Source organism: Pavona decussata, unplaced genomic scaffold (assembly GCF_977016875.1).
Source record: "Pavona decussata unplaced genomic scaffold, jaPavDecu1.1 SCAFFOLD_27, whole genome shotgun sequence".
Classification (NCBI taxonomy): Eukaryota; Metazoa; Cnidaria; class Anthozoa; order Scleractinia; family Agariciidae; genus Pavona; species Pavona decussata.
The window spans coordinates 1,937,501-1,964,761 of record NW_028145450.1 but is presented as its reverse complement, the minus strand read 5'-3'; the positions used below and the strand labels follow the sequence as shown (position 1 = coordinate 1,964,761).

The window sequence follows — 27,261 nt, the reverse complement described above, 5'->3', positions numbered from 1 at the left end:
CGCATGGCTCATAAAGCGCCTGTCATGCAGGCTAGTTTAGAATTTACTCTGGCCTTTTTCTACCCTCATTTTTATTGGGCTTAGTGTGTTTCAGATTAAAAGAAGTATAAATTAATTTAAAGAAATTAATTATTCACTCAATCGGCTTTGCCGTGCGTTTCTCAAAGCTCTCGAAGAGCTTTCGGGCTCGAAAGGTATTTCTTTATATCAATTTTCTACAGATTGCCGGCTATTTCTCGTATAAAGTAACTCAACGTGTTTCTTAATCAGTGGAAAACTGACAAAGTTTTTGCACTCAAAATTATAAAAATTGAACTTTTAGTAATGAATTTTGTGCATGTAAAATGGTTTCGTGAGTTTGAGAAACGCACGTTTCTAAGCATTAAATAACTATTTATTTATTTTTTAATATCAAGGCGAACATTACTTAACTTATTGACTTTTCCTAAACTTTATCTGGAACAGTCTGGTCAGCGATAATTGGTTGATCACGTGACATCATTTTTTCCATGGCAACAAAATTTTTACAGCCCTTGTTTTCCTCAAATTTGGATTTTTGATCTCTGCGGCAAACGTTAACATTTTACACCATTTGATTCTTCCCAGGAACGAAAAAAAAGGCAGACTGAAGAGGAATAAACAATCCAATTTAACTCATTCAAGGAACTGTTCTAACATTTATAGCTATTGTTTTGTTTATCAAATGTATTTCTATGACCTTACTAGGTCTTACTAGGTCAGTGTGGAAATAAAATTATGGCATTTTGTTAGGCTGCCAATCCATCACTAATTAATAAGATCCACTGGCCACACTACTAAATTTACCAATCACTGTCCAAAGTTTTTATCAAACATTATAAGTAATCCGGCATTAGAGATGATTAATAAAAAGCTTAACGTCTTGACCTAATACTTGAAAGCGCTATAATAAACATCAAACAGAGTGCTTATTTAAACTAATCACAATATATCGAAAACAACAAGAGATTCAAGCGCGCAATTCTTTTCAAGGCAAAACCTATGATTCGTTAAAATGAAGTTGTTAGTTTATTTTAAACCTGTTTGTAGTCTAATGATTGAACACCGTAAAACACAGCCATTGAAATTAACGTTGTCGGATGTTAAAACCTTATGCTAACCCTGAACAACGGACGGAAAAAAAGAGTGTATTTGTAAAGCTTTTAATTTGTATATCAGTACTATGGGATGGAAAACGAGATTGGCTAATTTATTAACAAACTATCCATATCTCCTTTAGGCCTTGTCTCATAGGCAACGTTAATTGAAATAGCTGTATACAGTTCAACAAAGCTTCGTCGTTCTTTTCGATCTTTTTCTTTAACTGATTTTAATGTGGTATTCAGTAAAGGGGCAATTCCTTTCAGCAAGTTAAAAAGATACTGGGTATTATAAATTTGTCCTTTTTCTCTTTCTTAAGCTAAAAGCAAAATTAATGGTCCCCCCCCCCCTTTTTTTTTTGCAATGTCGTTTTCCTACACTGTCTTGCTCAACAGTGAACGCCCTCGATCTGCCATCCTTATTGAAAAGAGAGAACCCATTATCCTATTAAAGAATAATTAAAGAGTAAGGTGTACTGTTTCTCACGCGGATTTAAAAGGAAAAAATAATCAACTTAGAAAGCGTCAGGTTATTGGCTATCTCAGTTTGTCTAGGTGAAGTCATTAGGACTTAACTACAAACGATATATCATTTTCTTCTAACTTAGTGAAAGCTAAGTGTTACAAATTACACTTGCATCCTCGCTATGGCTGCAGCCAACCACTCCCCAGCCCCTATGAGAGCAATCAGATATCGAAGATTCTCCTCCACTGCAACTGACATCATCCAACCAGATAGGGTCAGATCCCTGACCGTAATGCGCACTATGGTAATGTGTGGATGCACTGGGGAAACCAAGCTGACGACACACCACGTGAGCATCATTGATATCCCAGTAATCATCACACACTGTGCCCCAGATTCCTTTGTAGAAAACCTCAACCCGGCCGTAGTAAGCTCCTCCATTTGCTAAACGGATAGGAAGGCACTCAACACTGGCATCTCTGCTGTGAGTGCAGTCATGGTTTCCCCATCCACGGTGTCTGCAGTCGAATAGATGTGACTCGCTTCCTGAACAGGCCACATCATCCATCCAAATGCGACCGGACCCCTGACCGTGATGAGCGCCACGGAAGGCTCGTGAAGCTTTTTGGAAACCAAGCTGTCTACAGACGACGTTGGCATCGTTTATATCCCAGGCATCGTCGCAAATAGTGCCCCACTGATTATCATAGAATATTTCCACTCTACCAGCGGCTAACGAATTACCACTCAAACGAAGGCTGCCTGTTGTGATAGCTAAAATGGAAAAATTAGACAAAAATTATTAAGTAAATATCACAGACTATCGGGGCATATGCGCATGTTTACAAAACAAAGAGAAATGACATTTTTATTACTTTATTTTCCCAGTTTAAAGTTTTGAGAAACGCTTTGGCGAAAAGTGACACTTGTGAAAAAAAAAGTGAGGTTAAAGGTTGAAAAGTTCAAGTAAATTGTCAAGTAAATGTAATTGGTTATTTTTGTTAAATCACACAATTGCTTAATAGTAAAATGCTTTAGCAAAACTCCCACTCTTGAGAGACGTAATTTGGGAAATACAGTCTAATATCAAATGCGTTTAAAAACACAGAAGTAGTGTTTCATTATTTAGTAAAAAAGTGGACTTTATTATCGCCTTCTTCAGATTTTAAAGTTTCCAAGCATCTCCATTTTGGATGTCATGGCTTCCAACGGTTGCTTCCTAACAAACGTATGGTGTCATAAAATCCAAAATGGTGGCATGTGTCTTGTAATTTGAAAGTCGATAATGGGCAATAACCATATCCGACTTTAGCACACTCAAATGTTATCTCCTATTTTTACAACTAAGCTTTGGAATTGAAATCGCCTATCCATTTTCCTATATTGTATTGTATAATTATTTTTATTATTTAGACGAATTGGTCCGGAATTAAATGGAGCATTCTTATTGGCTCCATGAGCGGTCCGAATTTTCCTCTACGGACCCAATCTCGCACCCAGAGTCCTCCGGCTCGTTAGCCAGCGGTTGGTCTCCAGGAGAGACTCTCGGGTACTAGAATTTTATTACCGCAGGATTTCTACGGTAAAACAATGGAAACCGTTACAGAGCTAAAATGGAGCAGGCAATCAAAGAACTTAATTTTTTTTTTTCGAATTCTCCAGAGTCTCTCCTGGCGCCCACCCGCTGATCAAAAAGCCTGTGGACTATGGATACGAGATTGATGCGGACCTCTAAGATGGACCGCTTGCGTTACATCAAAGTGTTTCAAGTTTGACAACACAAAGCAAAAACGTTTTCAACTACGTTTATAAAGTAGGAACTGTTCAAACCGTGATGTCGGACTTTTACTACAAGGGCGACGTATTTTGTCCTTCAGCCGAAGGGACCAAAAAAGCCCAGAAAACAACAAAATTGACGAGGAAAACAGAAAAATTCCGCCGACAAGGCTTCAAAATAACGCAACTTCATTAAGGAACAGCAGGCTGGAGCCTCTAAAGAAAAAAATATTTCCTTAAAGTGTGGGTAAACGTTCGCCACTAACGGAACGAGTTATATCCTGGGTCGAACTTAATCTGCCGCTCTGCGCTTCTTTTTAAAATGTTTTAAAAAGAAAAATGGCGACGAATACGAAGCTGGAATTCTAACTTGCCTTCAACGAAGTATCCAGCGTTATCTTAATACGCACGCATCAAAAGTCAATCTCATTCAAGGTGACGAATTTAAACTATCCTGAGAAGTCCTCAGTGCAAAAAGAAAATAGCTTGTAGTTCCATTAGAGTAAACATCGAGATCTGAAAAGCTTGGATTAATACAAATCGGCTTCCATTCAGCATCAACGAAGAATGCCGTTAGCTCTCAGTCGCTCAACAACCACAAGCGATCTCCAAGCAACTGGCAATACACAGACAGCAATTGAGGTGGAAAGTACCAGTATGACGACCACAAGGCCTAGGAGCAAATTCTCAAAACTACTCGCCTAGAATCCAGATTTCGAATCATGATAAGCCACCACTTCACAAGCTCCGAGCCATTTTAAGTGAAGATAAAGACGACTAAAATGTAATTTTAACTACAAAAGCTTCAATTTCATCAATTATCATTCATAACATAGCAAGTCTTTTTCAAAAGTTGAGACTTCTAAATGCGTTTTCTTCCGAATCTCAAATGAGGTAACTTTTCATTTTTTGAACTTTTCCACTTCAATTGACGAGACATGTCAACCTTTGCGTGTCAAACTTTGACCAATAAAAAGTCGCTCTTTTGTGCCAATGAGGATTATTCCACGAGGTTTTTGGCTGCGAATACGAGTCAGCATTGAAAGGCTTTCTTGCGCTTTTAGTCGCATCACTTGAACATAAACAAGTTTCACGCGTACTAGAAAACAACAGTCGGGAAAGCCTATATAATAAAAACCTCATTGGGAAAAAAATGGTCTCGTCTTTTTTTTTTTTTTTTTTTTTTGCAAGATTATAGACCTAGCCTTCGGCTCGATCCATAAACTTGCAAAAAAAAAAAACAAAAATCGCGACAAATATTTTTCCAATAGGGACCTCACGCTAGTTCACTTAACTTATATAAATGGATAAAGTGCGACATTTAGGAAAAACAAACTTTCACCTCTGAACTTGTTGTAAGAGTAGTGATTTTACAGCATTCGTCATAGACTTTCTCAATGTCGCTCGCTCGCTTCTCATTGGATACGGATAGATTAAGATTTAACTTTGATTCGCATATCAAAGTCACGCCAGACTAAAGCTTTATTTTGGAACCCGCTGGGAGCAATGTGACACGCGACAGTACAGACTTAGGAACATTTTTCTTACTCGTACTTTCTGTAATGAGGAAATGGATCTGTAACCTTCAGATTATAAAAGAGGAATATTTGACTCTTACGTGGATATATTATTTACATGGAATGGTTAGGATTTTCTTTCCTAAACAGGCGCTTTTATGTTGCTGTTCGAGAATATTTTACGAGGCGTTTTTGAGAAATATTTATAGGGCTGAGAGTCTGGGCCTAGGCCTGAAACACGCATGCTCAGAGTGGGCTGTTACCGCCAAATTCGAAAACTACATTAAATGCGGCGCATTTTAATATATAATTCATGAGGGTTTGTTGAAGTTTGGTTTCATAAAATGGTTGGAAAGATGAAATTTAACCATACGTTTTCATTTTTCAAGAAAATAAAAACATATATACATTTTTCATTTATCAACTTTCAAAAAGAATAAAATCAAAAGAACATTGAACATTCATTTTCAGTTTTCATTTTCAACTTTTGAAAAAACTGAATGACCCTTATATAAGCAAGAAGTCAACACCCAATTGTGCACGGCAGGTCTTAAACCCAGCCAGAATTACTTAGAAGCTGAAATACGCTTTACTTGGCAGACAAGTACACAAGCCATTTTTGCAATGAATCTTACTAATGTTGAGAAACTACACCATACCTCTGTAAAATGCTTTGAATCCGTAATCTGGATTTAAGCCATCCGGTGTAAATTGGAAATAAAGTTTGTTTGAAGAACTCACGATGGGAGAAGGGAGAGAGCTTCCACTAAATCGACCAATCAGAGGAGCGGACGATGACCCGCCATCGTAGATGGTTAAGTAGTCAGCGGATGAATGCGTCCTGAAGCTTGCAAATTGGAGTTGCAGCAATGTGTTTGAAGACAAATTCCATCGACAATCAACATTATTCGAGTACGAGCCGCCATCGCGTGTCTGTATTACACCTTTTGTGTTAGTCAAACGCACCAGTCGATTATGTTCAGTACAGGAAGTGGTAGCTGTAACCAAAGGTGCTGTAAAGAAAGAGCTGTGTTGTAATTATGGCTTAATTTACGTTTTCATAGCCACTAACAGTTTACCTGCCAAAAAAAAAAAAAAAACAGTAAAAAACAACAAAAAATAACCGAGACTAGAAATACTAAATACAATATAGAAAAATGATAAAATAACCGGCATAAACTCGAAAATTAAAACAGTTAGATTTAAATAGGGCGAGCGGAGGCAAGCGCGGAGCGCGGGCCACGCACGGCGGTCGCCTGAAAATGCAAAAAAAATAACGCATGTTCTGCTGTCTACTGTTTACCTTTAATTGTTTAATTGTTTACTTGTTGATATTTATTTTATGGTTTCCTTTTTTATTCTTTCATTCTAGTAAGCAATACATCAAATTCAGAATAAACAATTGTTTATTTCCAGAATTAGTGCATACTTTTGAACTTTGAATAAAATCAAAGGCCACGAGTTAAAAAAAAAAACATTAAACCAAGGAATACTTACGAAACGCGTTAACGGATTATACAACAAAAGTTCGCCTACACGCCCCCGTGGCCATGTGAGCGATCATTGTGGTTTTAGATTGATGACAGCTACTATGATATTGGTGACAGATAGATGGCAATGCATTTTTTCTTACTTTGGTGAAATAAATGTTAAAAATCGGAAAAGTAGTGTCGTTATTGTATACATTATGTTGCAGATGGCTATAATCTTTGTTACTTCATGAACTCATTCCACTTTTGAAAATCTCATGGAAAAAGGCCCCTGACACCATAATGACTACCAAAACTGAAAAACACTATGACAGTTGTGCTTTTATCTAGCATTTTGTCAGAGCATTTATACATCACAGTTTGTGTTTATAATTTTATGATCCTAAGGATTGCCCCCTTGTGTGAATGGAAATGCCCGTAATATAGACACTCTAATGCCGTTTTTTACTCTGAGGTTTACATTTACTGAGGTCAAGTTACTCAACTTTAGCAAATTGTGAAGTTGCTTATACCGACTGAAATAAACGAAGTAACTTTTCGAGAACGGCGATGAAAAACAAACATTTTCTGGCTGTATTCTCTTTATGCCATTGTAAAAAGATTAACGTATCATTCTTGAATTTGTAAAAAATTAGTTGGTTGAAACGATCGTTTGATAACACATTAGTCAAGGCACTTGTGTAGTTTCACCAAGAAAATTAAATAAACACATTTAGTAATTAACGTTAACGCAGACACCCTTACCGGTACATTGATAAGAGCCGACAGTGTTCTGGCAGGTGGAATTGACATGACAGACGGATGGAGAAGCACTACACTCGTCTATATCTATGAATTGAAAACTCCATCAACAACCAAAACTAATCTAGTGAGTAAGACATCAAATGCTAGGAATACTAGATGGTTATTTTAATGAGTCGTGAGCAAGGTGAAAAACTTTATTTTCATGAAAATGGCATTGGTACCACAGGCGGTGGAGTCAACTGTGGGAAAGGATTAATAGTCAGTTTCTAATAACTCGGTATGATATATTTATATCTTATCCTGATCTTAAAATTGGCAATCATACGTAATGTTAACTATAAAATTTAAACATGCAATTGTCATCCAGATAGAGCTTTCATAGATTTTCGTTTACTGGCATCAGTCAAAAGAAAAGCAACACTGCCAAATATAAAAAGAACAAATCCGTTTCTGGTGATTCTTTTCGATAAGTAAGTGCAACCCACTTCCCACCATGGTACTTTTCTCTTTTATACCACTTTTAAAATTCACAGTCATGCATAATATTTACTTTAAACCTGCAATTCGCATCCAGATAAAATATTATTCATTATTTATCATCATGTTCTTTTACCTTTGCAAGTTCTCCCGTCTCCAGAATATCCGGGATTGCACACACAGTGATAGGAACCAATAGTGTTATTGCATATCGCATTTACGTCACATACGGGGGGTGAAGCATTGCATTCGTCAACATCTAAAAGTAATGAAGTAATAGTAATGAAGATAGTGATCGTGGTAATTCTCATTAGATTCCTGGTGATGCTGACAGTAGCGATAGTCGCTATGCTTTGGTATTTTTATTTTTTATACCACTTTTAAAATTCACAATCATGCGTAATATTTACTCTAAACCTACAATTCGCATCCAGATAAAATATTATTTATTATTTATTATTTGAAATCATGTCCTTTTACCTTTGCAAGTTCTCCCGTCTCTAGAATATCCGGAATTACACGCACAGCGATAGGAACCAATAGTGTTATTGCATATCGCATTTACGTCACATACGGGGGAAGAAGCACTGCATTCGTCAACATCTAATAGTAATAAAGATAATGAACGATCGTGGTGATTCTCATTAAATTCATGGTGATGGTGATAGTGGCGATAATCGCTATACTTTGGTAATGATGATCAACTAACGCTACACTTGTTTAAACATTTATCACTTCCAAATTTTGTAAGTATAAGCCATGCAGTTAATAGTTTTGGTAGTTTAAAAAAGGAATTATTACTTTGTCAACACTTCTATACCATTGAGGCCTAGCATAAATTTGATTTCGTTATAGTTAAAATTGTCTGAAAGAACTCACCTCCTGTTTCCATGTCACAATGTGCAAGAACCGCCTTGTTTGGTTTTATGGATGACAGCCAATGTTTGCCGCTGGTCGCTTGTCCTTCACTCGCCTTTTTTCTTTGCACGATACCGCAGCCAACTCTGGGATGGAACCGAGGGGGACTGGAATTAAAATAAAGTGATGTTTTGATGTGATCTATTTTCGCGTATCAATTGCCCATAAATAATTGCGTTCTATCTACCTCTTTTAATATCACGTCGAAAATAGTATCTGTCTGGGTCAGGAATGAAATCGTCCGGTTTGGCTTTCTTCGTCCGATCACTGAATTCACACATGTGGAGAGACATCACAAAGTTGACACTTTGGCATCGATCATCTGTACGACAGACTAACATGCAGTGAAGACCTAGATCGGCCTTCATCGTCTTATAGATGTGTCGCTGTAACATCCATCCATAAATTGACAGCTCGGATCCCAAGGCTGGGCATTGCTGAGTCTCTCCCCATGCTCTGTAGATCATTTGACCAAGGACAAAAACAATTGCCAAAAATGATAGACGTCTCATGGCCTCTGAGTCAGTCTCTGTTGAACTTTCTTAAACACCTGAAAACAAAGTTATCATTATTAGTTGACACTGAAACCAGGATTATAAAAATTTTATCTTTGCCTTCAATAAACTAAACTGGCTAGAGGAAATTTTCTTTCCAGGTTTATTTAATACGGTTTACTTAATAGTGTGAGCATGCAACTGAACACCACCTAGCAGTACTGCTTTATGACGTTTGAGTTATGCTGTCCAATTTAGTCCCAACGTAATGTGGCTTTCAAAATACCTTACAGTGTGACAGTATTGTTGCACTTTAGGTTGGGACCATTACGGTAAACAAGATAGTTCCACCTTTTGAGTGCATGGATTAACTCCTACAGTTAAATCGTTTGAGCTGCAGTTTTCTAAGGTACAGCTGGTAATTTTTCAAGGTTATGATTTGACTACTTTAACCCTATCAAGATTGGGGAGCGGATTCTACCCGCGACGACTTTGAACCTGAATAACTTTTGAGCAAACGGTCTATAACTTGAGGACCTTTTAGGAAAATTTGGAAAATTTTCTCATTCAACACTCACATATGTAACGAACAAAACCAAGAGAGAAGGGATAAACCTTAAGTGAAATGTTCGTGGCTCGTCTGACGCGGCGTTTCGTCTCGGCCAAGAGGATCTTCAAAGACCTTCAGAATTAATTTTATAGGCAAACTCGTTGAGCATCACACCCAAAGTTCCGTTCGCAAGTTCAAGATGTTAGCAGTCTGGCCCTCTATCGCATAGATGAAACGCCGTATCAGACTAGCCACGAAAATTTCACAAGTATTTGACAAATTTTCAATTCTTTATTGTACAAATTTCAGGTCGTGTGCGTGCGGTTGAGAATTCTTCTGCGATAGAGGGCAAGACTGCTAACATCTTGAATTTCCGAAAGGGGGCAGATTAACCACGAACATTGACTATTTTTTAATTCTTTATTGTATAAAACTTAGGTGTTTTTTGTTAGATTTCAACGGCAATAGAATAATGTTCAAAAATGCGCTGTCCACGAGACTCCACTACGCACAGCATTTGCATTTATTGTCCGCCAAACTCCACTCCGAATATACCAAAAAAACCTCTCGTACAACTCGAGAAAAACAACAGGTTCTGTTCCGACTAAAAACAATGAAATTTATAGCCAATATGTGACAGAACAATTTTCCCTCGGGCACAACAAAATAATTTAATTCCTAATGAAAAAGTCTTGGCCTTCTTTCTTTTGTTCATGCCTCCCCCCTTGATATGACGTAGCATATCAACGAACATTTAACCTAGTAAGAGAAGGAACTGCAAAAAACGTTCTTAATAAGAATGTCACTAATCCTTCCATAATACAACCGTTTTTCCACATCAAAGTCTCTTAAATCAACATCGTCTTTAAGTAAGTTCCAAGTGACATAGCTTTGAAACAGACCTTGTAATCTGGTTCCTCCCAACTTGAACTTTCGCAACTCTTGCATGCCCATCTTGGCCAGGGTAAACTTCGATCACTCTTCCGAGAGGCCAGTGACCTCGTGATGTGTTGGGTGAAATTACTAAAACTACGTCCCCAACTTTATGATCTTGCTTGACTTCAGTCCACTTTCTCCTGACATTTAGACTTGGAAGCCACTCACGCAGTCATCTGTGCCAGAAGTGTCTAACTAATTTTCGCACTCTTCTCCATCTTTTCTTTGGGCTGAACGTTTTCTCGTCCACTGACTCTGGGGCGAAATGTCCACCAATTTGACCGATTAAGAAATGGTTTGGAGTTAATGGTACATCATCATCGGGACTTGCAGACTGAAAGGTTAGAGGTCTTGAATCCAAAAGTGCCTCTGCTCCGGTAAATGCGGTCATTAATTCTTCGTCAGTGATGTCTGCGTTTCCTAAAACTGCATGCACAGCCCGATTCAATGCGTTAATCATTGATTCATGTACGCCACCAAAATGCGGTGCTACTCGGGGATTATAGTGCCAGGTAACTCCCTGATCCAAACGAATCCATATCAAGACCATTGGCAATCCCCAGCTCTCGTCGCGAGACAGGTAAACCAACACAAGTAACGTTTCTGCCTCCTTGTTCCTCTGCCTTGCATGGTGATAAAAGAGCCTCCGATAACCACTGCCGTCTTTGCAAATGCTCGCAGTGATAAACTGAGTCTTATGTGTGGTAGAGGGGCCATAACTTGCTTTGCTGCTTGAACTTTTCGTCTTCGACAATCATTGCACTCTATCTTCCATTTTCTAATTTCTTCGCGTCCAAATATTATCCAAAACCGGGTTGATAAAGCCGCCAATGTTGACAATTAGCTTTGCCACTTGATTATTGCGGAGCAGGATTATAGGAAATCGTGCGTCTTCTGATAAGAATTCTGCATATCTCAGTCGACCTTTACCCCTGCTCTGACCCACTTTGCCAAGTCTTGGTTTTAATCCAAGCAATTTGCTGTTCTTTGGTAACTCTCTTTGGCGAAGAAGAGCTGTGTACTCGTCGAGAAAAGCTTCTTGTTGTGCGCTTTTAACCGCTTGAATTTCTGCGTCATCAATTTCTCCTGGCTTTAGCTCTCCACTCTCTCTTTCACGAAGTCTGCAGTTGTTTATGAAACGATAGACCCATGCCTCAACTCTAATAAACTTTAATTTTGCCAACTCGAAAATCGATTTGGATTCAAACGCCATGAATGATTATTCTCCTTTAGTGAAATCATTGTTCGTTCCTCGGTATAATCACTTGCTTGTTTGGAGAATTCTCGGTCATTCTTCTTGATTTCCACTGATTTCGTTTCCTGGTCTACGTTGACACGATTTATTGGCCATTCCGACTCCTCGTTTGAAAGGAATTCAGGACCGTTCCACCGCTCCTCGCAGTTAGCTAGCCTGATACTTCTAAGCCTCTTGTAACAAGGCCAGCTGGATTTTCTTTGGTTAGAACGAATCGCCATTGCTGAGGATCAGTCAGACTCTGAATCTCTCCCACTCGGTTAGCGACAAAAGGTTGACTGACCAACTCCTTCCTCTGATCCACCACAGTACATTCATGTTATCAGACCAGAAGGTTACTTGTTTCAAGGCACTGTCTGGAAACAGAATCTGATATTCTTAACCCGAGAACTGCTGCCATCAGTTCCAATCTGCGCAACTCTTGTCTTAGCAGTCACTAGCCCTATGGATAACAATCCACTATTATAACATACTCTTGAGAAGACGACAGCTGTATACGCATCCAGCGATGCATCAACAAATGTATGTAGTGTCTCTCAAAGCAGTTCCTCGTCCTGCCCTAAGCGCAGACAACTTTGATTCGCGGTAAATCTTTTAACTCACTGAACCATGTCCGAACTCTTCTAGACAAATAGCCTCTCAAAAGATCGTCCCAATCGAGTCCAGCATCCCACATCTCTTGCAATAGAACTCCTGCACGAATGAGGAACGGCGCTAAGAAACCAACTGGATCAAACAACTTCGCAATCTTCTTTAGCAAACTATGTTTGGTAAGTTTAAACCCTTCCTCTGGAGGATTTGTCTTGAAGGTAAACACGTCTCTATCTGGTAACCAGGCGACCCTAAGTGTCTTCACACCATTGGCACTCCACTACTGATGGAGTTCAGATGCTCTGTCTTCAACTGGAATCTTTTTGAGAAACTTAGATGAATTTGACAACCACTTTCAAGCTCACATTCCTGCTCTTGACCACAGCTTGTCTAATTGGCTGTACAGTTTCAAGGCTTGGTTATCGTCCGCCACAGAGTCCATACTTTCGTCCATATAAGTAGATTTTAGCACAGTCTCTGCAGCCATTGGAAATTCGTTCTTGTGCTTCCCGGTATTCGCTTGAGCCACAAACTGAGCTTGGAATGGCGATGAGTTCATTCCAAACACTACGCGATTGAATTCAAATTCTTTCGGCTCCTTCTCTTTTTCTAGTGATCCCCACAGGAAGCGCAGATATGGTCGGTCTTTTAGTGAAACTTCAATTCTCAAGTAAATTTCTGCAATGCCACAAACTAATGCCACAGGATGTTTGCGAAAACGTGGCAGCACATCGTTCAAATCCTTCTGCAGCTTTGGTCAAGGGAGAATGGTGTCATTCAAGGAGACTCCCTCACACTTGGTGGAAGCATCGAATACAATACGAATTTTCGTCGTAGTTCTATCAGGCCTTACAACCACTTGATGGTCTGCTCTCGGCTGGATCTATCTTTCTAATGAATCCTTTCTCAAGGTACTGACTGATGCATTTGGAGTAAGCCTCTCCAACCTCTGGGTTGTTCCGCAACCTCTTTTCAGTGTCAAACAGCCGACGCACCGCATCTGGTAATTGTCTGGTAGTTCAGGTTCGGGATGTTTCCACGGAATCACCTCTTGATATCTTCCATTTACGTATTTGACGGACTTCTCAACTTTCTCTAGTGCCAACTTGTCGTCGAAATCCAGGAATTGTGCGTCTTTAAGCGTCCCAGAAGCTTCAACTGCCCAGAAACTGCAAAGTAAAACACCAATCTCATATGAGTCTTGCCTATGTTCTCGAACAAGGTAAGTTGGTGTGAAACTCGTTTGCGAGTCGCTGCCTTTTAGACCGCTAGGAAATCCAACACATGTCCACCCCAAAGGCGTAAGTGTTGCCACTGGTTCGCCCGATATTCCTCCAACGTTCTTAAACGAATAATGTAACTAAGCGTAATCGACTAGGTCGAGTACGTCCACAAAAGGGCGTGGTCCTGGATCCGGAAATTGTATGTCCTTCAGGTGAGTCCACTTTGCGGCCCCAGTTGATTGCTTTCATGTTTCCAGCCACCTGCTCAGCAGTAAATGCATTGATAGCTGTTTTCACGCTAGCATCCAAACTCTCAAGTTCAACTTTAACTGGATTGGTCTCGAAAGTCTCAGTTTTTCCATTCAAGCCGTTAACGGTGACTTTCTGTGACCGTTCTGGGAGTCCAAGTTCCGCTGCTATGTCTGCATTAATATAGGTCTTCGTAGAGGCTTCGTCCAATAAGGCATTCACTTTGAGTTTTCGACCACCATTTTTTACGATTACAGGAACTGTTCTCGATACTAGAACTCGTACATCTGCATGTTCTGCCACTGTCGTAGTGTGGGATCTCTCTGTCTGAATGTCAGCGGAATCCTGAGGGAGCAAGACGTCCAACGGTTTCCTTTTAGACTCGACTCTCAGGTTGCTGTTCCCAGCTGTTTCACCACTTGGTACATTGTGATGTGACATCAGCTGACTACTTCGTACTTCCATCTTTTTATTGTTTCCTGTAAGTGTGCAGTAATCTGTTGTGCTTGTCGTTGCAACTATTTATCCCACATGTCCTGGTTCTGACACACGCTTGGCCAAATTGGTCACCTACAAAGCAATGGAAACACAAATGAAGACGCTTGGCGGCATCCCATCTCTCTTGAATACTCATGGCTTTAAACTTCTCCCATCCCCAATCTCCATGCGGTCCATTACATACTTTACAAGGGCGTGACATGTATGCTGTTTTTCTGCGGTTTTCCGTTTTCTGATCTCGACCAAAGAACGCCAAGCGGACTTCTCGCTATCCCTTCCGATTTTGATTCTGCTCGAATCTCTTGCTTGCTGTGTTAACTTCACGAATGGTCTCCGAAGCCACTCTCTAAAATTCGGCCCCTTGTATAATAAATTCCTTTAACGTTTCCACTGATTCCCATCGACCATTTTCGTACATCCAGCTTTTTGCACAGACTGACATATAATGTTCATTGCCCAGTTCCTTATGTCGATCGGCTTCTTTGAGATTAACTACAAGTACGTCCAACAAATCTGCAAACCTCTCTAGATCCCTTGCGTTGCCAGGGCCAACGGGCTTAATGGCCTCCAACTCTTCTAAATTAATGCAATTTGTTTTCTCTAACGGCCAAATTTTTTCTCTAGCCTCTCCTTTGCTGCTTCGTAAGCCGCTGCTAAATGTCCTAACGTTTCTACCGCCTTTAGAGCTTCACCAGATAAATGTTGTCGAAGTTGCAACAGCTTACATCCAAGTGTCGCTGGTGCTTGATCAATACATACCATGAAAGCTGTTTTCCATCCTTTGTAAGTTTTCTTGTCGACGTTCAACGCTGTAATAGAAACGCGCTTTAACTGGCTCCACATATCCCTACCAATGGTTGACGTTCTTGCGAATCTTTGTTCACTTTTGCGGGTTGAAGCGGATCCTTGATAGCCCTAATAATGTCATCACTTCTTCTCTGATTGGGCAGTTCGTACGTCGAAGGTGGTAACTTACTTTTCGCTTCAATTAGTTTTGGAATGTTTCCCACGGGAAATTCACTCATCGACGAAACACTGCAAGGTAAGGACGCTGTCTTCTTTAGGAAAAAAGAGATAAAATCTTTCACGTTCGCGACTTCTAGTCGGTGTACCTCTATCAATTTTTCTATTTCGTCTCCTTCGGAGCGTTCCGGAGTTCTTTTGTAACCTTTCTCCTCGTAGAGAACAACTAAATCTCCAACTATTTGGATCGTTTCCATCTTCTTCTCTTCTGTATCTTCAAGGGCTGTTAGAATAGCATCTCCGTCAATGGTTTCTTTCGTCATCAACTTTATGAAGCGAATATAAAGTTTGGTAAGTTGCGTTTTTCCGAGCCGTTTCTGTCTCCTAACTGTATCGATTAGGTCCTCATTTGCATCGGCGTCGTTCAAAACATTCTCGTCATCTCCAGCATTCATATTCAAACGTCCACAGAACCTCGCTCTGCTACCAATAATTATGCCACGAGACTCCACCACATACAGGATTTGTATTTATTGCCAGTCAAACTCCACACGGCGAACATACCAAAAAAAAAACACTCTCGTACAACTCGAGAAAAACATCAAGTTTTGTTCCGACTAAAAAACATAAAATTTATAACAAATACGTGACAGAATTATTTTGCATGTCCCTAGGGCAAATCAAATCAATTTAATTCCTTATGAAAAAAAGTCTTGCAAGTCTTTCCTTTGTCCATCCGCTTTAAACTAAAAAAAACATCAAAATAAACTTAAAAATCTAAAGAAACAGCAGCAGTGCGGTGTTGTTGAAAGCTTAACTGTACTAACATAAATTGATGGCTGAGATCGGCCACAAAATCTTCACATGACGATAATTGCAGTTTGCCCTTCCCTTTTCCTACCAAGGTGTTAATATTTCAACTTCCTTTCTGTAATCACTGAGGGTCCTCTTTAACTCTGTTCACTCTCGTATGTGGGGGCCAATAACACCCTTTATTGCCTTCACCAAACTATCAAATTTAACATATTTCAACTTCCTTCAAGCTATCAATTATTAAGTGTCAGTTCACGTTGCTATGTGGGGGGCAATAACATCCTTTATTGCCTTTCACAAAACGATCAAATTTACCATCAATGAAATTCGCAAATAGCATCAAATCGAATTTTCCTACAACCAATTGTATGCTTTTGCACTTATGCCAATACAGAATTTTCTTTTGCCTCTCAAACAAAACAAAAAAAAGGAAAAAGAAAAAGAAAACGTTGTGTAACTTTTTTCAAGATGTCTTTATTTTGTAATTTATATGCGCAAAAGCCACAATTTTTTCTCGTGACCATACTTTCCTTTGCAGTTAGAAATGAAAATTTATCTTTTCGGCAGACATTAGTTAATTTTTTAATTTAAAATATATTTGTTTACAGTATCTAGTTGACTTTTGCGGATGAAAGAAGGAATATTGGAACTGTGGCAAGCATGGTAAAAACTACAGCGCAAAATAAAAACAATCGGATTGTAATCAATTTTATAATTTTGGCAAAATGTTAATTTTGATAAAAAAAAGATAAAAATAAATTATTATTTTTTTCTCAAACCTGCCTTCAGAAACGTTTGGACAGAAAGCCTTTAATCGCGATTTTATTATATATATATATATATATATATATATATATATATATATATATATATATATATATATATATATATATTTTTATTCACACTTTGGACCCTTAATTTAAACCCTGTCTAAATTCTCTGGAATACCTTTAACACATATGGCAAATAGTACAGTTTTTCTATCCCAGCTGGATCACCAACATTTAAATAGTTTTAATTTTCGGAGACGTTTGTTCTCAAAAAATAAAAACAAGATGTTGTGTAAATTTTTCAAAGAATTTTAAGTTTCTAATTTTGGTGCCCACAAATAAAGCCGGAATTTTTTTTTTCTCGTTACCATCTTTTCCTTTTCAGTTCAAAATGAAAATTTCTCTTCTTGGCAACAATTAGTATATATTCTAATTTTGAATGTATTTGTTTACAGTATTTAGTTAACATTATTGTGGGTGCATGAAAGAAAGAATTTTCACTTTATCAAGCGAGTACAAAGTTTCATAAATTGCGTTTCTTCGACCCGTTTCTGTCTCTCAACTGTATCGATGAGGTCCTCATTTCTATCGGAGTCGTTCAAAACATTTTAAGCATTCATGCTGAATCGTCCACAGAACATGAAATTTATAGCGAATAGGTGACAGAATTATTTTGCCTGCCCCTAGTGCAAAACAAAACTATTTAATTCCTAATCAAAAAAGTCTTGGCAGTCTTTCCTTTGTCCATCCTTTTTTAACCCAAAAAACATAAAAAAAAACTTAAAAATCTAAAGAAACAGCTACAGTGCGGTGTTGTTGAAAGCTTAACTGTACTAACATGAATTGATGGATGAGATCGGCCACAAAATCTACACATGACGGTAATTGCAGTTTGCCCTTCCCTTTTCCTACCAAGGTGTTAATATTTCAACTTCCCTTCAGTTAAGTAATCACTGAGGGTCCTCTTTAACTCCGTTCACTCTGACTCGTATGTGGGAGCCAATAACACTATTTATTGCCTTCACCAAACTATCAAATTTAACATGTTTCAACTTCCTTCAAGTTATCAATTATTAAGTGTCAGTTCACGTTGCTATGTGGGAGGCAATAACATCCTGTATTGCCTTTCACAAAACGGTCAAATTTAACATCAATGAAATTCGCAAATAGCATCAAATCGAATTTTTCTACAACCAATTGTATGCTTTTGCACTCATGCCAATACAAAATTTTCTTTTGCTTCTCAAAAAAAAAAAAAAAAAAGAAAAGAAAAGAAAGAGAAAAGAGAAAAGAAAAAGAAAATTTTGTGTAATTATTTTTAAGGTGTATTAATTTTGTATTTTATGTGCACAGAAGCCGTTTTTTTCTCGTCACCATACTTTCCTTTGCAGTGAGGAATGAAAATTTCTCTTCTTGGCAGACATTAGTCAATTTTCTAATTTGAAATATATTTGTTTACAGTATCTAGTTGACTTTTGCAGGTGAAAGAAGGAATATTAGAACTGTGGCAAGCATGGAACAAATACAGCACAAAATATATAATCAATCGGATTGTAATCAATTTTGTAATTTTGGCAAAATTTTACTACTGATAAAAACTGATAAAGATAAACTAAGTATTTTCTCAAACCTGCCTTCAAAAAGTTTTGGACAGAAAGCCTTTAAGCGCAATTTTTTTTTTCGTTTGTTTTTTCACACTTTGGACTTTTTAAACCCTGTCTAAATTCTCTGCAATACCTTAAACATATACGGCAAATAGTTACAGTCTTTCTATCCGAGCTGGATCACTAACGTTAAAATAGCCTTAATTTTCGGAGACGTTTGTTCTCAAAAAATAAAAATAAAACGTTGTGAAAATTTTTCAAAGAATGTTAAGTTTGCAATTTTGGTGCCCAGAAATTAAGCCACAGTTGTTTTTCTCGTCATCATCTTTTCCTTTTCAGTTAGAAATGAAAATTTATCTTCTCGGCAACAGTTAACCAATTTTATAATTTAGAATGTATTTGTTTACAGTATTAAGTTAACATTTTGGGGGTGAAGGAAGGAATTTTTACTTTATCAAGCGATTATGAAGTTTCGTAAGTTTTTTTACGACCCGTTTCTGTCTCTTAACTGTACCGATGAGGTCCTCATTTGCATTGGTGTCACTCAAAAAATTTTCAGCATTCATATTGAATCGTCCACAGAACATAAAAAATTTATAGCGAATAGGTGACAGAATTATTTTGCATGCCCCTCGGGCAAAACAAAACAATTTAATTCCTAATGAAAACGTTTTGGCAGTCTTTCTTTTGTCTATCCGCTTTTAACAAAAAGAAACATCAATTGAAACTTAAAAATCTAATGAAGCAGCTACAGTGCGGTGTTGTTGAAAGCTTAACTGTACTAACATGAATTGATGGCTGAGATCGGCCACAAAATCTTCACATGACGATAATTGCAGTTTGCCCTTCCCTTTTCCTACCAAGGTGTTAATATTTCAAGTTCCTTTCAGTAATCACTAAGGGTGCTCTTTAACTCCGTTCACGTTCGTACGTGGGAGCCAATAACACCCTTTATTGCCTTTCACAAAACGCCATAATTTACGTTCTAATTCGCTTCGCTCAAACGAACCTAAATCATTTTACCCTTTTATCCCCATAATACAAAATATCAAACAAGAAATATGGAAGGATGCGCTAGCGGATCCAAATAAATAATAGATTGAGGAAAATTACAAAACTGTTTGGGTTTTTTTTTGTTTTTTCAACAAATCCTTATAGTAGCATGCAGGAAATCATATACGTTCGATAATACATTGCAAACTGCTTTCAAGGCTTTCTTTTACATACATATCCTTGGCCGAATCATATTTCCATCTACCATGCATTTTAAGAAGTCTTTCTGGAATCGAGTTACAACTATTACGTACCGCAGATGTAATGCCACCGGATCTTAAACTATGAAGACCATAATCATTAGGGCTGTAACCCAGTTGACTTAACGTATTCTTTAAGATATCCCTACAGGTAGTATAAGAAATCTAACCACTTCTAACGGTATAGATATATTTACTACGGTGAAATACAAGCGGTCTAAATAAAGGGAGAGAACTACATAAGTCAATACCAGATATATCTAAGTACCTTTGCCGGTAAAACACCAGCAGGACAGTACTTAGATCTGGAGACGTAATTCCCTTCCTTACAAGCATCAGTCTTACTATGGGGTACAAAGATTCTTAAATAATCGCTGTGAAATTCAATATGCTTAGGAGCGATACTGCATAATGTCATCATAACGAAGAAATCCTGCAAAAGCTAAAGAGCATAACGCAGCGATACGAAGATTCTTTAAATTAGCGTCTTTCTCATTATGAATATCTAAAATACTCCTTATGATTTCTGTGGTAATAGGCTTCTTTTTCATAACGGGCTCTGATTTCTGGCGTTAAAGGACCATAGTCAGCCTCCGCCATTTTCGATGCCATCGAAATTATTGATATTGCATGGTGAAGCGAAATCTTATTGCTTTACTGTAAGTTGTGTTCCTGAAAGTATGTTTCGTTATCTTTAGTAGTTTCAGAGTGATTTCGTTCCTTTCGACATGCTCCGAATAAAATATAATAGCCAAACTCTTGCATATAAACAAAAACAAAAGTGTGGCTGACTAGGGCCCTTTAAGCAGTTGACTCGACAATATTCCTTCAAAAGTCACTATCCAAAGGATTACGATCCATTCTAAGGACAAAGGAATGTAGCCATTTAAGGGCGGCATGGGCTAAAATTACTGAGGAACTAGAAGTGCAAGACTGCTGAACTTCAAATAAATAAAGAGAAACAACACTAAGAGGAAAATGTAGCTGCATGTTGAAATGTTTACTTTTGAACCACTCAAAAAAACTTTCTAATAACGCGAACGTAGGCTTTAGAAGTTGTATCCGCCCTGGACTTCAACATAACTTTTAAAATCTGATAAACGAAGAAAATTTTTGAAAACCTTTCCAGGACTTACTTGACAAGATTACCTGGAGAGACACAAACAAAACATATACACTATGCACAGGCTAGGTTCTTAGAATTACGAAGTTTTAGCGGAGTAACAAAACTAGATCAAACACTTTTTCAAATAACGTTAACTCCCTCGAACTGAGACACCAAGTTTTAAAATTATTTTTGACTAATAAAAACAGCATAGAGCTGCAATCCCAATTGCGTGTGAGCCGTGGTATTTTCATTCGGCTAATTGTTTAATCAGCTTACAAATAGAAGTTGGTCTTCACATACTTTTTTTTTCTTTTCCGGGACATGTCCATAGCATTTTTAACACTTCCGTTTCTCATTCACTTCAATCGCATTAACGAAATTAAATAAATATTATCCACACAACAACTCTATGGCTATTTAAGATTCCAGTCTCTTCTTTTTGGTGACAAAAGCAAAGAATTTGTCCCGAATGTTGTCAGGTTTTATTCATTTTTTTTTTATTTGTTTTGAAAGTCTTCGACCAAGTTGCTTATTTCCAAAGTGGTTAATGTTCAATATTAGTCAGATCACTCTGACAGTAAATCATGTTTTTCTATGGAGGAAATAGCTTCTGTTACAGTTGGAGCTGCACGACTTAACATGATTTTAAACTTCATTAATTGTAAACCTTTATGTGTGTCAGAAGAGCTGTGCGATCAAAATTAATACACTAAGTTGTCCATACTTTCCTGCACGACCACAGTCGGAAACGTTTTCCTTATAGGCTAGAATTCATTTAATCCACTGGGCATGCAAGAATGTGGTCATCCACTAAATTGTAATAGTTTGCTTCTAAATCCAGCTGTCGATACATTTCTCAGAAATCTGATCAGCTTTCTGAGAAACTAGACTTCCGGTTCAAGGTCTCCTATTTCACAGGGCAGTCAATGGAAAAAAAAAAGTGTTTAAGATATCCCCAGAGTCAAAATACCTCCACTGCCCTAAGGCACAATACTTTAAAGTTACTTCGATGAAAAGAATAAATAGAACGTGCCAACCCCAATAGCGTGCGCCGTTCTGCCAATATCAACAGTTTCAACTCGTGACACGTTCCTGAGATGCTGTTCCTTTCTCTCTTTCTACTCTCCAGTTTGTAGGATTTTCGGTAATCTTGTTAGATTCTACCCGAGAGTAATTTGTTGTAACAAAAAAAGCTGATTTCCATGGAAACAAAGTCCATGGTGTGCTCTTTAGACCGCTTATAAATCTGAAGTTGTGGTTAAAAAGCTTTATTGAGACAAACATCCTTTGTGAATTCACCATCTGAATGCCTCTATCTGGAGCGGTTTTCAATGAATATTGTAAGGCTAAAATCAAAGTAATTACACTGATCTATCACACTGGAATTGCGGCAATGAACCAATTAGAACTCGAAGCAAATACTACATGTAATTGGCACTTAGTGCAGGAAAACGCGTGCGCGCAAGGCACGATTGTTCTTTGTTTGACTTCCCATTTGTTGACAATATGGCGCGAACTTTGTTAACCAATTACAGAGCATGGTAAAGCGAAACCAAGGCAAACGTGAAATTACTTTTGACCTTCGAATGCATACCAGTCTCTCAGGGTAATTGCTAGCTTTGCTACTGTTATCCGAATGAATAAAAGATCATAACAACAGGCGCGGTGAAAACACAGCTCCTCTCCTTAAAAATCAAGAAGCGAATCAATGGAAAGACGCTCCCTTGCCTCTGGAAGGGAAAATATTCTCTTTCTCACAACCAAGGCCTCCCAAAGGTCACAAACCTTACTATCACGAGCTTAATTACATAAATCAAACAGGCTTTCGACATGGCAAGAGTTTGTGCACGTACTGATCAAAATTGCCTTTGTTCAGTGTTTCGGTAAGTTATGCTCGAGACAATAGGTTTGACTATGACTTGTTATTTTGATAACTCTAATAAGTCCGAGCGACATTAATCTTCCTTCCAGTTGACAACTTTATGGGTAACACCAATGGATATTTCTAATTGATGTTTTCCTAGATAACTGTTTTATGCCAAAGTGAAGCCTCCAGTCAATTCTTGGTGACCTTTAGAGATGTTATTCGTGCGCTGGTAGGAAAATGAAACCAAAACCTTCGGTAAAGTCTCTTCTCTCTCCTCGCTGATATCAGTACTTGAATAAAACAACCCTTGACTGAAAGGCAATTTCTACTTTTCAACGTGTGTTTTTGTGTGTTTATGATATCCTTTCTAATTATTAATGAAATTACTCCTGGATGCTCTTTTGCTCCCTTTTTGAGCAAGGAAATGGCAAGATTGCGAAGAATTGATGTTTTACATACATTTCTTTGTTGTGCGCTTGCTGGAAAACTCTATAGAAAATCAATCCAGGACTAAAAAACTGTCGTTTTTCCTTGAAAATTATACTCCATATTTTACACTAATCCGAAAAAGTAAGGTGTTGCACGAGAAGGGGGTGTGGCTCAAACCAGTCGGCGGAAGAAGCGATGAACAATCGTTTAAGTCAAATTGGAGTTAGCCAATATATCGCCTTTGAAGAAAACTGGGTTATAAAGCTTTATACAACTTTACATAAAATTTAAGTGCTCCAAAATTGACGAAAATTGAATTACCTTGAACACCTTGGAAGCATAAGAGGCAAAAGCTAACCAACAGAAGAAGTAGACTTCCTTGACTCAATCCCATAATTTGGATGTCCTGGAGTGATTATCACTACAAAGACCAAGTAAAGACTCCTTTCTAGGAGGTGAAAGATATTTGTTATATACCTAGACTTTCGCTTCACAAAACAAGCACTGTGATTGGTTGATTCTTGGTCACGTGTCCCTGATCAAATACAAATGTATCCCGACCGTGATACAATCCCGCAGTTGTTGCCCTCTCAGTTGTTTGTTTGTTTGTTTTGCTGTCATTGTTGGAGGGAAAGTCTAAATATATAACAAAGCTCTTAATTTATGGTCCCTCGGGAAACTAGTTAGTTTTGTTTTCTCTCGAATCCTGATGTTTCCCTCGACTTCGTCCAGGGAAACTTCCGGACTCTCGGGAAAACAAAACTAACTGTTTCCCTCGGGACAATACATTAGGAGTATAATATTTTCCAAGGCGGAAAATACAGTGTATTCAACAACAAGTGACGGATTTTGAATGCTTAACCTCATAACTAAACCCACATACCTGGCTAATCGTTTTAAGGTTCCAAATGCGTTGCCAGCATTGTTGGCAACATTTGAAGAACTGAAGCTAGTCCTCTACAGTACTATTTTCCTGGCATTTAAAGGTCAGTGGTTTTGGTAAATAGGGATTGAAAAACAAAACAGAACCAAATTAACCTTGATAAGAAAACATTTCAATTGCCCTGACGAATTTCACGAAAAAATAAAAAAAACACTGAATAGACTGTGATTTTAAAAAAAAGAGATTGGTTTGTGACAAGTGCTCTTTTGTGTGAGGCCTGGAATGAAAATGGGGACAGGAAACGTGATACATCAAATCTGGGAATTGATACGGAATACAAATACAAGACAGAAAGTGCAATGCATTATCATTTCTTCGTAAAAGGAAGGAAAACGTTACAAATGGTGTTCAAGAATAGACCTACTTAATGACGAGAAGCTAGATGAAAAGGCCATCTTTAACTCCTTTGCTGTTACATCAGACAGGCAACTCGTACATAGTTTTTTTTAGCTTTTGTTTTAGACAATGACGTAGGTACTAATAACAAGACACCAAGTTAAAAGTACTTTTTTGTGTTTGCTGTCTTTATAAATAGAAACATGAACAATTGAGACAGCTTATTCCATGGCACCATGTCACAGTTAAAGAAGCAACCCTTAAATAATTTACCTTTTGCCAATACAGTTCCCTTATCGAGGTTAGTGACCTTTGCTTAACAAAACAAAATTCATAAGTACGTAAATTATGATCATCCGGGTGAGTGTAGTCCTGAGAAGGACTGTTTGTGGTGACTTTGACTGACGTTTCGACAACCTGAGCGGAAGTCATCTTCAGAGTCAAGTGAATTGTGGAACGTCAGTAGGTGGTATATATACGTCTCTGGTTGTTAACCTGATTGGTCAACGAAGTCCAGATGTTATTGGTCGTTTGTCAGTAAGCCGTGATGTTATTGGCTGTGAAGACTGTAAAAAAAAAAAAAATCATTTTGTTTGTTGATTGAGCCTTTCAGTCTTTAATTAGCAACATTAATTCTACAATTCATTCATGCAAACTCCCTTCCAGTGATAGGGAAAGTTTTAACCGTGAACAAATACAGAAAAAAAACTACTCTCCTTTGTTGTCTCTGTAGCTTCTTGGTGCTGTCTTTAAGTTATTTCAATGCCAAGAAGCAATTTGTAGCGAACCGTGTGTGCAGTAGGTATTAATACTCTTATCCATCTACTGAAAAGGTTAAATATAACAGTACCTGCGTAATGTTTGTCACCGAAGTTCCCACAGCGCGAAAACCTGGGGGGGAAAGTGTTTGTCCATGTTTGTCTGTGATAATACTAGAAATTGAGTTTATAGAAAGAAATTTGATGTTTTATTTTTTGTTCTTTCTTTCTTTTTAGTGCAAAATGTAAATGAAGCTTCCTACAATTTTCTGAGTTTACCAGTGACTGTACACACAGGGCGCTTTTCCAACTCTCGCCAATTCGGTCTCTCATGCTTCAATCGCAATGTTTACCCTGGGTCTATCTACAGTATTCAAAAGGGTTAAGAAGGATTTTTTTAGGTAGTCAGCGATTTAAATAACAAAAATACTTCGGTAGCTATCTCAAATCAAGACCCCATCCTCTGTTACGTCACTGAAGCCGACCCTTCAGTTATCTCGGAGCTTTTGTTCAATTAATTTGGGTTCAGCGACCTTAAAGTAATAGTGATATTCCTTGGTGTCGCTTTCGCTTTTCAGTCTCGTAATAAAAATAAACAATAACGCAGGGTAGATTCTTCTGTGTTAAAATAAAACACATTTTCAAAAAGCTTCCTAGTGATACAAAAGGCTTTAAAGTTACTTTTGAATGATGAGAACAAGATAGAGCGTGCCAATCCCAATTGCGTGCCGGTGTATTTTCATTCGGCTACTTGTTTCATCAGCTTACAAATAAAAATTGTTCGTCGGGGACATGTCCATAGCATTTTTTAACACTTTTGTTTCTGATCCACTTCAACGGCATAAACGGAATTAAATAAATATCGTCTACACAACAACTCTTTGGTTTTTAAAGATTTCAGTGTCTCCTTTTGGTGACAGAAAGAAAAGGAATTGATTTTAATTTGTCCAGGCTTTTTCCCCCTCGCTCTGAGGTACAAGGCTTGAAAGTTACTTTTGACTGATAAAATCAAGATAGAACGTGCCAATCCCAATTGCGTGTGAGTGTATTTTCATTTCGCTACTTGTTTAATCAGCTTACAATTAAAAATTATTCGTCATATTTTTCCAGGACATGTCTAGTTTGCACAAAACACTTTTGTTTCTGGCTGATCCACCGTTCGTTGCGTCAACTGAATTCAAATATCATCGAGGGACAAACAAGACTCTCGTCTCTCCCAGTATGGTGACAGAAAGCAAAAACTGTCCCCTATGCTGCCATTTTTGTTCCAGTTTTTTTTTTTTTTTCATCTTATGGAGCTCAACCGACCCAGTTGCTTATTTCCAAAGTGGTTAATGTTCAACAGGCAGATCACCCTGACAGTAAAGCTTGTATTTCTATCGATTGCGAGGACATAGCCTCCGTTTAAGGTTTCACGTGCCTGACCGACATGTGTTGCCTAAACGTCCCTACAGGACCACAGAAAACTTTACCTTGTGGGCTAGAATTCATTTAATCCACTAGATAGGCAAGAATGCGGTCATCCACTAAATTTCAATAGGTTGCTTTTAAATCCGGTTGCTGATACATTTCTCAGAAATCTCATCATTTTCTGAGAATTTACTAGACTTCCGGTTCCAGTTCAGTTGTTCCACAGGACAGTCAATGGTAAAAAAAATATATAGTGTACGATTTCCCCAGAGTCCAAAAAGTCAGGCACGAGCCAATATACCGTGTGAGGATATTTTCGTCTGGTATTTGTTGAATAGTTTAAAGGGCTAACACTTCCATCGCGTGAACTGAATTAAATAAACATAAGTGTCACAAAACAAGTCTTCGGTTTTCAAAGTTATGTTGACAAAAATATAAGAAATTGTGCCGTTTCGTACCAAGAAATTTCTTCCTTTTTTGCATATGAAAGAGTCAGACTGAATTGTTCTGAGTCATAAACATCGCGCGACGATATCCTCGTAACAGAACTCACATTTTAGGGGCCCCAAAAGAGAACTTTTTAGAAGTACTCCATTCATTTAAATGAACCGTGCACCTCAAAAGTAGCTTGTGCAGCACTGCAGTAGTATCGCAAAGGTAATGGATTTGAATTCCGTTCAAGCCTGGATTTTTTTCAAAAATATT

At 38.0% G+C, this 27,261-nt stretch overlaps 1 protein-coding gene and 2 pseudogenes across 2 annotated transcripts in view; all 3 read right to left on the bottom strand.

Moving 5' to 3' along the window:
* Positions 1-23,959, bottom strand: part of LOC146485288 (uncharacterized) — a 60,241-nt gene extending 36,282 nt beyond the window's left edge. The window contains exons 1-2 of the mRNA XM_085103644.1: positions 23,639-23,959; positions 23,431-23,530 (exon numbers count right to left, since the gene is read on the bottom strand). Of these exons, the coding sequence (XP_084959770.1) occupies positions 23,431-23,503 (73 nt within the window). The 5' untranslated portion in view covers positions 23,504-23,530; positions 23,639-23,959. The remainder of the gene's footprint in view (positions 1-23,430; positions 23,531-23,638) is intronic.
* LOC146485290 (uncharacterized) lies at positions 1,716-9,193 on the bottom strand (annotated as a pseudogene). The gene is made up of 6 exons (XR_014863454.1): positions 8,694-9,193; positions 8,468-8,613; positions 8,069-8,191; positions 7,725-7,847; positions 5,537-5,890; positions 1,716-2,358 (listed from the first exon to the last, which is right to left on the bottom strand). The product of XR_014863454.1 is annotated as an uncharacterized LOC146485290 (transcript).
* Positions 12,694-13,804, bottom strand: LOC146485289 (uncharacterized; annotated as a pseudogene).
* Positions 23,960-27,261: the final 3,302 nt, after the last annotated feature.